At 58.7% G+C, this 13,523-nt stretch overlaps 1 protein-coding gene across 3 annotated transcripts in view; it reads right to left on the bottom strand.

Moving 5' to 3' along the window:
• The window catches only part of PARVB (parvin beta), a 54,405-nt gene extending 52,692 nt beyond the window's left edge, over positions 1-1,713 (bottom strand). Inside the window, exon 1 of one of the 3 annotated variants that reach the window (XM_058673426.1) lies at positions 1,509-1,713. In XM_058673426.1, the coding sequence (XP_058529409.1) occupies positions 1,509-1,620 (112 nt within the window). In that variant the 5' untranslated portion in view covers positions 1,621-1,713. The remainder of the gene's footprint in view (positions 1-1,508) is intronic. The other 2 variants (XM_058673425.1, XM_058673429.1) reach the window with 2 other exon arrangements.
• Positions 1,714-13,523: the final 11,810 nt, after the last annotated feature.

Genomic DNA, 13,523 nt, shown 5'->3' on the forward strand with positions numbered 1-13,523 from the left:
TGTCTGGCAGCAAGAGCCCAGGCACCAAATTCTAATGGCATCAGAATTTCTTCCCCTGGACGTGGGCAGTGCTGTGGCCAGGGAGTCAAGATGCTGCTTGGGACAGCAGCATCCCACATGGGCGCCACTTGGAGTCCCGGCTGCTCCACTTCCCACCCGGCTCCCTGCCCAAGCACTGGGAAAGCTCAGAGGTCACACGTGCTTGGGCCCTGCATCCTCATGGGAGATCCGAACAGAGCTCCTCTCTTTGCCTTTCCATGACCAAGCCCCTCAAATAGAGAAATCTTATTTTGCTTTTTGTGTTTTGTTTTTACTATTAAACGCTTCTTCCCCTGCAGGCTTGTGGTCTCTACTCCAGGTCACCCATTCTAAAGCCTCGCCCAGCGGCCCAGCCCACCACCCTTCCCTTTGCCCAAGGGTGGGTCTAACTCACTGTTGCCCTGCCACCCGGCCCCAGGAATGCTAGAGCGTGTCCAGGTCTCCTCTGTGGCACCTGACCCTGCCCAGCCAGAACAGATTCAGCAGCAGCAGCCGAGGAGGTGCTGCAGGGCCGGTGTGCCCCGTCAGAGGAATGGCTGTGGGGCTGGTGTGTGCCTTCACAGGCCATAGAGAGGAAACACAGTAATTTCTGGTAACGGCCACTAAGACTGCACGTGAGAACGACACACAGCCCAGAGGCGCAGAGGCCGTCATCAGTCACCCGCCAGGAGGGTGTGCCAGCGTGGTGAGATATGCTGAAGGTGACAGGGTCCTGCCCTCGGGCAGAGGACAGCGGCATTTGAAACAAGCTTGCCCAGGAGTCAGGGGAGGAAGTGCCTGGTGGCATGCAGCCCTGTGGGGTGGCAGAGCACACTAACGGAATGACAAGATGCACAGGGGAAGGCTCAGACTCACTTTGCATGACAGTAGTGACTGGGAGGAGGCACAGGAAGTGGCCGCGTTAGCCCCGATGGAGGGGTGAATTCCAACTGCCCCGCCCCCACCCCGCCCAAACCGAGAGGAATTCAGAAGGCAGAAGGGGAGGACAAGGCCAAGGCCAGCCACCCCCACGGCCCCCCACCCCAGGGCTGCCCACCCTCCCCGCTCGCACGCGCTGTCCCACTGCCCGCGGGGCGAGGGATGGGGTGGGCACGGACACACTGCGCCCCTGGCCACCTCCCGCCCCGCTCCAGGCATCCACAAAGTTAACAGCGTGCTCGGCCCGGCTGTCCAATAGCCGCCCGGCGGCCGCACCGCGTGACAAACCACATGGGCCGCAGGGCGACTCTGGCATCGGTGGGCGCGGGACCCCGAAGCTCGCGCCGCGCCACGCCACGCCACGCCACGCACCACCCCAAGTCCCCAGCCTGGCCCGGCCTCCGCAGGCAGAGCACGCCCGGCTGCTAGGTGCTGGGTTTCGGGGTCCCTAGGCCGAAAGTAGTCAGTGGCAGGCCCAAGGTCGCGGCCCCGAGGCCAAAGGAACGGGGCGCCTAGAGTGCTGAGGGTAGTCCCGCACGGGGTACACTCACCCGTCCTGACCTTCTTCTTCCTGCCCAGCGTGCCCAGCCGGCCCAGGAACGAGTCGTCAGTCTTCATCTTGCGGGCCCGCGCTGTGAGCGACCGCGGCGACGCAGCGGACATGGGCCCCGTGGAGCCGCACGGGTGGCAGGTCGCCGGTCGCCGCCCGCGGGGAGTGGCCGGAGGGCGCCGCCCCGTCTGCCCGGCGCCCGCCCCCTTTGCCGGAGCCGCCCTAAGACACAGACCCGGGAGATCCCACAGGGCCGGGGCCGTGCGCCTCTTCCCTCTCCAACACGTTTCCCCGTTGGGGCGCACAGGAGCCTGCCATGGGCAGCCGGGAACCGCGCAGATACGTGATTCCTTGCAAGCCCCCCATGTTCCTGGGGTACCCCTCGGGGCTCCCATGTCCAGAACAGTGAGAGGCAGGGAGCCACGCTACCCCAGCCTTATCCGAAACAGAAAGATACAAGCTGTGCCCGCATGCGCATGGGTTTGGGGGTTCCCCAGTTGACTCTGGCTGGGCTGTGTTCAATGGAGCAGGGCAAAGCCAAGTCAGAGGAGGAAGCTGGCATTGGGCCTGCTTGGCACCCTTCACCCAGAGATAGAGGCTATCAAGGGCAGGCACATGGGCACATTCCCGCCCCACCAAACCCACACCCAGGGCGTGCCTGAGGCTTTGTGCCAGGGCAGGGCCTCCACCACTCCTGTGGTGGCACTCCAGCTGGGCACAGTGACAGTAGGCGGGGTCCTCCTGTCCCCTGCTGGCCTGCCCTGGCCCTGGCAGGGGGTGGCAGACCGTGAGGACCCAGGTTTTCTCCAGGAGCCCACATTGGCGGGGGACAGGTGTTATCTGCAGCCCCAGGGGATACAGAGCAGCTCAAAGACCTGAGGAGGAGGGCAGGGGTGCAGGCTTGGGAGGCAGGAGGTTGACTTTTGCCCTCTCCTGCCAGTAAAGGAAGCCAAGCCCACAGGCAGGAGGCTGGGGAGAGGTTGCAGGCTGTGCCAGGGTCCTGGGGCACCCCGCGCCAGGCACTCTCCCTCTGGGTGTTGTCCAGACAGCCCCCCCAGGTGTGAAGTCTCCTGCAAGCCTCACTCTCTATTTATTTTTAATTTTCTTTTTAATATTGTTTATATAGTTGAGAAGGATGCCACATCCATGTGGGCCTCTGATTAGGTTGGGGAGGGTCCGGTATGGAAAAGGGTGGGTGCGACACATATTTGGCTTGTGTGTATGTGTTTGTATGTCCAAAGGGGAGGTGGAGGAGGGAGCCTGTCCTTGCTGTCAAACTACACCAGCTCCCAGGGCTGGGGGACAGTCCTTGGATGACCCCTTAGATACTCCAATGTGGGGAAGAGTCCCAAGGGTATTACCTGAGTGTTTTCGATAGTTCTAAGAAGTTGTCAGTTTTATTGCTCCAGGGTTGAGAAATTCCTTCCACGATCTGCTGGCTGACAAAGTCCACCTCAGTGCATCCACAGCCCCACGAACATGCTGCAAAACTTGAGCAGCAGAATCGTCCAATCTGTTCCGCTTTCCGTCCTTTGACAGGGCACTCAAGGTCCCCTGCTGGCCTAGATGAGCTGGCTGTCATGTCCCTCGTGTGCATCTGGGCATGCTGTCCACTGCGCAGGCGTCAGCAAGTGAGGACGCCCAGTCCTGATACGTGCACTCCAAGATTGGACCACATATCTTGTGATTTTCCCTGCAGGCTAGGTTTGGTTGGGGAGACCCCCCAAGAAACTTCTGGAACAAGCTCAATCTTGATTCTTATGTGCTCCAGCCAGTGCAGGATCAGTTGCAGTGTGTCAGCTGCACCAGCACATACAAGTGAATGCGACTGTCTGGTCAGCTCCACCTCAGCCCTGTCTCTCACGTGAACCAGCAGGTGCTGCAGCCCAGCCCAATCGGCCCACAACAGAGGGCTCTTCACTGCTAGTGGGTGCCTGGGGGGACAGTGGTGTCTGCAGTGGGTCTGGCTTCCCCACTCGGTCACTACTGACTGGAACACCGCATGCAACCAGTCGATTCCGGCTCTGATTGATTTTAAAAGCCACAGAAGGCGGATGGTCCGTCCAGGCATCATTTGCTTTCCACGACAGCCACCCTGACTCCTGCTGGTGACATAGTCACCAACGGGGAGGCCCCACCACCTCCGTCACTCACTCTCCTGGCTCCACTTCCGATCCCACCTCTTGTTGTGTGCGCTGCGGCTTCAATACCTCCATCCCTGCACCTGTGTGGGACAGCAGATGAAATTCCAGGCTCCTGGCTTCAGCCTAGCCTGGCCTGGCCCTGGCAGCTCTGGGCATTTGGGGGAGTGAACCAGCATACAGAAGTCCTGTGTGTGTGTGCACGCTTGTCTTCCAAATCAAATGAAAACTGACAACTCCCAGTGCTGCACAGGCAGGTGTTCAGCCTGGCAGGGTGAGACCCAGCTTGAAATGTCTGCTTCACTTCCCAGCTCCGGCTCCTGACCCCAGCTAACCGTGACTGTGGGAGGCGGCCGCGATGGCCCAAGTCATGGGGTCCCTACCACCCACCCAGGAGACCTGATGGTGTCAATGGCTCCTAACTTCAGGCTGGCCCAGCTCTGGCCTTTGCAGCCATTTGTGGAGTACTCTAGACCACCTTGGGCTGCTTTCAGTTTCCCAATCGCATGAGCAGGGATCTGGGTCAGCAGCAGCTCCCATTGGGTGCTGGTGTTCCCAGCAGTGGCTGCCCCACCCAGTGCTTCCTGGGTGCTACAGGACAGCAGGAAGTTACTAAGCCTGATCTGCACTTAAAAGTAGAATCAGCTTGAAACGCACAGCCAGCACATAGTACTGGGAAACCCCAGGTAACGTGGCAACTGCCAGGTCAGGTATATCCTGGTTCCTTGGCTTCAGCGAGGGACAGCCCTAGGCTGGCCCCACTGTTTGCTCAGGGCAACTACTGGCTCCATGGGGTCTGGAAGGCTGCATAGCTGCTGACCCCGGCACACTCTCGGCTCTTTGTCTCCATCTGCGCTTACACTCAGTGGCTGTGGGCTAAGCTCCATCTTTCTCAGGGTGACAGCAGAAAAACAAGGACCTAATCCCCTCCAATCTTCCCTCCTTGCTTGCCTGCCTGAGGGGAAATTCCCACAGCTGGCAATCTCTCTAGGGCAGCACAACTTAAACACACACACTTGTCAAATTGCTCAACAGGGTAGCAAATGCCAATTCCTGCGTGGGTATAAGAAGTGAGGTTTTTGTTTCTCGTTTTTATTTTTTAGATTCATTTTTGTTTAGTTGAGTTTCAGAAGAAGGAAAGAAAGGAAGAAAGAGAAAGTTTCAGAGAGGAGACGGTGCTAGGCCAAAGCCAGACACCAGAAGTTTCTGCAGGATTCCCACATGGGTGCAGGGGCCCAGGAACCTGGGCCATCCTCCACTGCAGGGAGCTGGCTCAGAAATGCAGCAGCCAGGACTCAAACCATTGTCCTTGTGGGATGTGAGTGCTGCAGGCTGAGACTTAGGCTGCTGTACCACAGTGCAGGCACCTGGGGTCATTTTTAACAAAAAGTGAGAACTTGGTGATATGAGAAAGGGAAACCTAGAGCCTATCCCACCAACCAGCTTCTGCTTCCGGTCCACTGCCCACGCCGTGCACAGTGCTTGCTCCCGTGCCCATTCCACTCGGGGAGGTTTAGATGACAAGAAGCTACGCGCAGCTGTGCCCACTGCGGGAGCCATGCGGCGGGTTCTGGAAGGGCCTTCACCACATGTCCTGGCCCATCTCAGTTACCCACGAACAGGCAGCCACTGGGCAAGGCCAGCTGGAGGCCTGGCGTCTGGCATGTTTGAACAATCAGAAACGTTTCCTCCAATCAGGGCAGTTCTGCTAACAAGCCCTATATGATGACATTAAAACACCGGGCACATTTCACTGGCTCTTTTTCTTGTTTACCATTGATTCTTTCATTTGAAAGACAGCAACAGGAAGAGAGAGAGAGACTGCTGGTTCACTCCCCAAATGGCTACAACAGTCAGGGCTGAGTCAGGCCAGAACCAGGAGCCAGGGACCCCGTTCATGTCGCCCACATGGATGGCAAGGACCCAAGGATTCAGACTGTTGCTTTCCCAGGCACGTGTGCAGGATCGCAGTGAAGCACCTGGCTGTCCCCTCAGCCGGCTCCGGTGTGGCACTGGCCGGTCATAACGCCAGCTGAGGCACACCAGACAGTTGGTATGCACTCCTGGGCAACGAAAAGGCCGAAAGACGTGTATGTGCTTCTCACAATGAAAGAATCCTATCCTGTGAAAGGAGCCCTCAGCGAGACGCGCACAGGCTGGGAGGAGTCACGGCCCGGAACTCTGAGAGCAAATGACTTGCGCTGTGCAGTGAGTGGTCACCCTGGGAAGGCAGAGGACATCGCCTGGATGTGGTCACCCTGCCCTGCTGTCTCCACACGGGTGTGCCCAGCCACCAAAGGCCATCACACCACACTCTACAGACTTGGCACGTTTCACTCTCACTTTCAGATCAGAAATGGACAAGGGCTTGGACGGAAGCCAGCCCTTAGGGGCAGCCCTGGGTGCCGTCCCTGGGGCTCTAAGCCTCGGGTCTTCCCTTCTCAGCGGACACGTGGGGTCTCTCAGTTCCCTGTACTGTCACTGTCAATGAGCGGCTGGTCTTCAGTCTTGGGGTGCCGCCAGGAGCCCCCTGGAGGAGCCACCAGGACTGAGGAGTGCGTCCTGGTGTGGCTCATTTTGAAACCTCTGAGTAGTCTGAGGAGAAGCAGCTGTGTGGCCGAGTGGCAGGAAGAGCTGCGGGTAGCCGGTGGACTCTGAGAGCAGGCACCGGGCCCCGACGGGCTCCGCCTGCCTGCACGCTGGTGTGGGCTTCCCAGGCGTGCTGGACTCGCCGTATCTCAGCTGCACCCGGGTGCTGTCCTTTCATCAGTTTGCTCATTTGGTGATCTACAAGACGGGTTTTTTCACTGCAAATGCTGAGTGTGAAATGAGGGCTCAGCACCATGGCCTAGCGGCTAAAGTCCTCGCCTTGAATAAGCCAGGATTCCATATGGACTCTGGTTCTAATCCCAGCAACTCCACTTCCCATCCAGCTCCCTGCCTGTGGCCTGGGAAAGCCGTCGAAGACGGCCCAAGGCTTGGGACCTGGAGGAAGTTCCTGACTCCTGGCTTCAGATCGGCTCAGCACTGGCCGTTGCGGTCACTTGAGGAGTGAATTGTCAGACGGAAGATATTTCTCTCTGTCTCTCCTCCTCTCTGTATATCTGACTTTGCTATTAAAATAAATAAATAAATAAATAAATCTTTTTTAAAAAAAAGAATGAAATGATAAGCAAACTCACCCAGGATATCGGTAATGAGGTGACCCCGGCCCGGCGGCCTGTGTGAACACAAGACGCTGCTTGGATGGTTAGCAATGGGCAAAGTCTGAGACACAGGAAGCCAGAGCCAGGCCCTCGTTCTCGGGCGGCTCCTCGGGCTTCCTGTCCGCCCAGGAGTCACACGCAGCACGGCACTCCGCTGGCTTGTTTCAGAGACGAGAACAAATGCACAACTGGACGCCAAGACCAGTCTTCTGTGGGGAACATGCAGGAAAGGCCCTAGAACGAACGGGGAGCACAGCGTACACAGACCCAGACACCTGAGCCTGCATCCTGGATGACACGCTGGAGCAGAGCCTGCATCCTGGATGACACACACTGGAGCAGAGCCTGCATCCTGGATGACACACACTGGAGCAGAGCCTGAATCCTGGATGACACACTGGAGCAGGAGCTCTCTCTGGGTCAGAGGGTGTCGTCCACAGGAAGCTGTGACTCAAAAGGGCCACCTGTGCTTTCTGCTCCCCACAGCACTGTGCCCACTCACATGCTGAAGGTTTGCTGAGAGCCAGCTGGCGCCTCAGGCCTGACCCACGTCCATGTGGGCACCCTGCAGCTAAGCACACGGGTGTGCTCTGAGGGCTCAGGTGCTCCCAGCCAGGGAAGTGAGGCTGCAGCTCGAAATACCCACACACATACGTGTGTGCATATAACACTGTAGGTACCAAGACACATCTTACATGGTCCCTCTAAGGAAGCTGGGCTCCTAACTGTGACATGCTGTATCAAGAGGAAATAAATGAGTTGAACCCTGCTGTTTCATTTATCAGAACAACAACTCCCCCCCCTCAAAAAAAAAGCAATCCTTCCAAAGAGCTGATTCCAGAACAAATTAGAATCCATGTTGAGGGGCAGGGTGACTGCTAGACAGGCCTGAGCACAGTGAGGCACCTGTGGGGGTGGGGGACGCCTCCTTCCCTTCCGGTCCTGCATCTCAGAGCATCCCGCGACTCCACACGGGACCGCCTCCCTAGCCGTTCCTTGGCAGAGCAGACGGCTGAGCAGCTCTCTGCAAATTGTCCTCTTCAATCAGACAGGGATTAGGGGCCCAGGAACTCATCAGAGCCAAGGGATCAGTGCCAGGCAGGGTTTTACAAAAAACCACCAGCACTCCTGAAATATTTATGATCAGAAGCTATGAAAATGTGACCTTTTTAAAAAATTGCTTTTTTTCCAAAGAATCTCCACAGCACTGGCCAGGCCCTTGCCAGCAAGACAACGGCACCTGTGGTCCAGTGTGTGGGTATGAGACACCCACAAAGGCCACAGCCAGGGGCGCTTCCCTTCGAGGCAATGTCACGGCTTTCTTACCAGCCAGAAGAGGTGAGCCAGCTGTGTGCCCTTTTTCCTAGTGGCCTCACGCCTGTGCCTGTGTGCCAGCTGTGTACACCCAGGAGGGATTTGGGGATCTCAGCCCCCAAAGCACAAGGCACCCAATGGGGTTGAGCGTTCGGTGCAGCTCCCACCCCAGCCCCACTTCCAGCTCCCATCCCAGCTCCCACCCCAGCTCCCATCCCAGCTCCACTTCCAGCTCCAGTCCCCTGCTCATGTGTGTCCCAGTGGATAGGTCACTGCATCCCTGGGCACGTGGCTCCTGGCTTTGGTGTGACTCAGCCCTGGATGTTGCCAGCACATGGGAGATCTCTGTTCATCCCTGTTCCTTATCCAGGAGCAGACACAGGGTCAGCCAGGCTCTCTGCGAGGTAAGAAAACTTCCACTGCAGAGCCAGCCCGGCCGCTTGCCCAGTGGGGAGCAGCCTGATGTTTGGGGCAGAGCAGGCTGCCAGCTGCCTTCAGGAGTGGCACAGAGCTGCAGGACCCACTGCCCTCCCCCTCCTCCCCCAAGCCCACCAGGGCGTCCTCGCTCTCTCCCCAGCCCCACGACCTTTCTCCTGGTTGGCTTGTCTGTGTTCCCCACTAGATGGGCAGCACCATCCCCACCTTCATGCCCTGAACAGTCTGGCCCACACCAAGGGTGCAGTGAGTGCATGCTGGAGAAATGAGTGGATGGATGGATGGTGAGTAATCAGACAGCAGGTTGCTGGGGTCCTGCGTGAGGCTACAGGTTCCCTGGGGATGACAGGGTTGCTGGAGGCCACCAGGAAAGCTTTCTGGGGTACAGACTGCCTGCACTCAGTCAGTACTGACGGTGGGCTGTTATATTTTCTTAAAGAATAGAGTGGCAGACAGACAAGGAGGGAGGAAGGCAAAGAAAGAGAGAGACCTTCTGTCTACTCCCCAAATGGCTGCAATAGCCAGGGCTGGGCCAGGCCAAAGCCAGGAGCCGGAATTCCATCCGGGTCTCCCACAGGTGCTGGGGCCCTTGCTCCATGCTCTGCTGCTTCCCCAGGCAGATGAGCAGCGAGCTGGGTCGGGGTGGAATAGCTGGACTTCCACCCCCAAACACTCTGTTGTGGGGTGTGGGTATCCCAAGCACTGCTTCACCCACTGCACCCCAACACCCACCTCCTCAGGGAAACACCCTGAAAAGTGCCCCGGGGGCTTCTGGCAAGTGACTGCCCACCAGGGGTGCCACCTGTTTTCTGAGAAGCATTCCGAGTGTGTCATTCTAGAAGACAGCGCCCCGTGCAGGGAGGCTCTGCACAGCACCGAGCCACAAGCAGCACAGGTGAGGCCCACTTTGGCCCCGAGGTCCAGCCTGTGCCTGGTGCTCCCTGGAGCTTGAACTAGAGCATTCCCACAGCTCACATCTTAGCTGTTCGGTTTACTGTGGCCATCACATGGTGACCATTCACCACGCACAGCAGGTCTTCCGGACACGTGACCTAAGCAGGGTGTGCAGCTCAACCTCCACCTACCCAGCCACTCCCTGCACTGAGAACAAAGTCCTGGCCACCAGCACTCAGGAGCAGTGCCTTCCTGGGAACTGCAGTGCAGCGGGGCAGCCCAAGAGCCCTGGGCCTTCCCTCCTGTTGAACACTGTAGCCTCTTGCCAACCCAAGCCACAGCAGGCAGCAATGATGGGCCCCTGCAACCCTCACAGGCACTCCAATGGAGCTCCAGCACCTTGCTTCAGTCTAGCCCAGTCCTGGCCACTGCGGCCATTTGGGAGAGTGACCAGCAAAGGAGAGCGTGTGTTCTCTCATTGTCTGTCCTTCCCAAGGGAAGAAAATAAATCAGGATACACACCCTGGCATAGCTAGTTACGCTTCCACATGGAGTGCCGGCATTCCACATGGGCACTGGTTTGATTCCCTGCTGCTCCACTTCCAAACCAGCTCCCTAACACACCTGGGAAAGCAGTCGAGGATGGCCCAAGACTTTGGGCCCCTGCATCCACATGGGAGACCTGGAAGCAGCTCATGGTTTCTGGCTTTGGACCACGAGTGAACCAGCGGGCGGAAGCTCTCCCTCTGTGTCTTTCCTACTTGCTAACTTGGCCTCTCCACAAGTCATGTCCACTGACCAACGGCAAGTCCAGGGGAGCCGCGACCCGTGCCCGGGGGGGGGGGGCCTGCCTCTTGGCACCTCGGGCCAGCAGGGGACACTGGAGGCCCCTCTGCATGCTGGGTGTTGGGAGCCGTGGAGCCAGCCTTGTGTCAGCGAAATCCTGGGGCAGGGCAGGAAGGGCGCCCCCTGCAGGCGCAAAGCCTGGCAGCTGCTCAGGGTCACCAGAGGTCACTGAGTGGGAGGGCAACAGGGGTCACACTGAAGCCTGGGATTGGGGGAGGCAGCTGTGTGCACCCGCACGACACCCAGCGCTGCAGGCCACAGGGTGAACCAGCAGGGGAGGGATGTGAGAACCCAAAGCCAGCTCTGCCTCCTGGGTCCCGGCTCTGCCCACCCCGCCCGCCTGCCAGGAACAGCCAGGATGGGCAGTTTGCACACAGAGAGGAAGCAGCTGAGCCTGGCTGTGTTCACTGCAAGTGAGGGTCAGGCTCCCGCCTGGGCGGCTGGGCACCCCGGCAGTTCCTCTGAACAACCGTGTGGTTAACCTTGGTCAGGCGCTGTGGCACATTGGGGAACTGGGCTCCCCTCCCCCTCCACTCCTTCGGGTGAGGCTGCTGTCCACCCCAAGAGCAACGTCATGGCGACGCCGCGGTCTCTGTTGCGTCCCGCTGCAGGGCCACGAGGCTGAACTGAGATAATGAGGCGGCAGTGATCGTCTGGGGGTCCCCGCCTCGGTCCTGGGAGGTCACCTTCCCTTTCCTGGGATGGCCATTATCTCCACCTGCTGCACTAATTTGGAAGATCTTACGTGACCGGCACATCTGCCCAGTGATAAATGCCGGCGACGCTTCGTCATCACAGGACTGACTCACAGAGAGCAGGGGAGGGGGTGGCGACGTGCCCAGCAGGCCGAAACGCCAAGCAAACTTCCCTTTCAAAAAGGATACCCGTTTGCGTTGCCAGTGTGACAGCGTGGAAACTCCTCTCGGGTGTATGCTCTCTGTTCGGGAAATTTCTCTCAGAAGTCTACCCAGGAATCCAGCGATCTGCTCGTCAAGTCTGGCTCTGGCCGGCAGACAGCCACAGACGCCGGGTGGCACATCAGCAGGGAGCTGACGGGAAGGGCTGGCACTCAGGACAGGACAGAGTCTGGGCAGCAGCAGAACTCACCGGCCACGGTACCTGCCCGTCACCCTCTGCCGACACCCACGCCGTCTCCTGTTTGCCTGATGCCCTGTGCCTCTCCTGCTGGATAGGATCGCTGTACCCAGCTGCTGGAAAGGGTGCTCGAGGCCAGGGAGGGGACAGTGGGAGAGACCCCTTCCGGCACGGACACCCTCACAACCCCCCTGTAGAGACAGAGCTCTCTGTTCACAGGCGGTACTGACCAAGGACCGCCCCCCAATACACCGGGGGTCCCGAGCCTCTTATGGGGTCCATGAAGTCGACCCTGTTTGAAGACATCAGTCACTCCGCTCCCCGGACTGACCCCTGCGCCAATGTGCAAGCCGTGCAGGTGCCCAGGTGAGGGTGGGGGTGCCCCAGATGAGTAGGGGTGCCCCAGGTGAGGGTGGGGTTCCCCAGCTAAGGGTAGAGGTGCCCAGGTGAGGGTGGGGGTGCCCAGTTGAGGGTAGGGTGCTCAGCTGAGGGTGGGGTTCCCCAGCTAAGGGTAGAGGTGCCCAGGTGAGGGTGGGGGTGCCCAGCTGAGGGTGGGGTACTCAGCTGAGGGTGAGGGCACCAAGCTCAGGTCACAGGGAGCTTGCTCCCACCACCACACACAGGCCATGGCAGCACCTGTGTCTCCTCAGGTCGAGGTGGCATCACCAGCCCCCTCTACCCCGGGCCTTCACCAGAGCCACTGGGGCAGCCCCTCCTGGGGGACTCGGTGTCTCCACAAAGAACAACCTAATGAGCCACAGGCGCCCTGCCTTGGGAACCTGCAGTAAAACCGGCTGACAGGAGCTGAAATTTTCCAGAAACTCAAGATTTGCCTGATGGATGCAGTTGGTGATGACTTTGACCTGACTGGATAATCATGGAGCAAAGGCCACTGACGCAGGGAGACAGGAAGTAAGAGAAGTCAGGGACAGGCCAGACAGGTGGCCGAGCTCCTCTGTCCTGGCAGCCACAGGGTGTGGCAGACCAGCCTGTTTCTGGGCCAGTTCCTACACAGCAGTCCGGGTGGTGGCGAGCGCGTGGCAAGCAAGCTGATGCAGAGGTCACAGTGTGCGTCCGGAGGACACTGCAGATTGGCTGTGATGGTGACAGACAGGAGCCATATGGCTGCTGCTCTGTCGGCCACCAGAAGCCAGTCTCACTGGCCACAGCCCCTGGCAGGCTGCCCAGCAAGGCAAAGATGGGGTTCTCCATCGGAATAGAGCAGCAGGCATGCCCGGTGGCGCCTGGCAGCATGTCAACCAAGTTCATGGACCAACTAGCCTGGCTCTGTTCCCGCTCACGGCAGCCTTGTGTGGGAAATCCTGGCAGCTTCCCATGTCCGGCCTCAACCTAAGCACCCTACAACGGCAGCTACAAGGATCTCCGTCCCGGGACGCGGGGCTTGCATCCTCCCCGGTCGTTCGCGGGAAGCCCTTGAGGAAGTGCACCCGGCTCGGGGCTCTCGGCTACCCACTGACCCACCTGCACACACTGTACTCCCATCGCTGCCCGCTGCCTCCACACTTCGCCTGCCTGCAAATAAATTAAACACGTCGCCGTGTCCAAGGAGACAGCTGGCCCCGGTGTGCTTTAATTAAGGAGCTAGCCCCAGCCTCCCTGGGGGCACAGGGGACCCCGCTGTACTTGACTGAACACGGCCCTCTTCCAAACCCTCTTCTTCTCCGGGCTCTCGGCTGATGTTCATGGTGTGTGACGGTCTGTAACATTTGCATTTTGTTGCTGCAGTTGGTCAGAACCTCATACTACTGTCCCAGGAGCCCTATACTGCCACAAGCGCAGGTGCAACAAACACTTGAGATGGGGGAAATGTATCTTTCTGCATCCCTGCTAAATTAAAACCAGGGTAGGCATTTGGCTGCCAGTTAAGACGCCTCCACGTCACACCAGGGGTCTGCTGGTGGACCAGGTCCAGGCAGGACTGGGAAGCCGCCCAGAGGGGAGACGTTTGTGCTGCTGCCTCCTTGCAATCCTGCACACTTTTTTTTAAGGGTTTTCCATGAACTTTTATTTTTATTGGAAAGTCAGAAATCCAGAGGAGAGACAGAGAGGAAGATCTTCCTGCCA

This window comes from Ochotona princeps, chromosome 15 (assembly GCF_030435755.1).
Source record: "Ochotona princeps isolate mOchPri1 chromosome 15, mOchPri1.hap1, whole genome shotgun sequence".
NCBI classification, from domain to species: Eukaryota; Metazoa; Chordata; class Mammalia; order Lagomorpha; family Ochotonidae; genus Ochotona; species Ochotona princeps.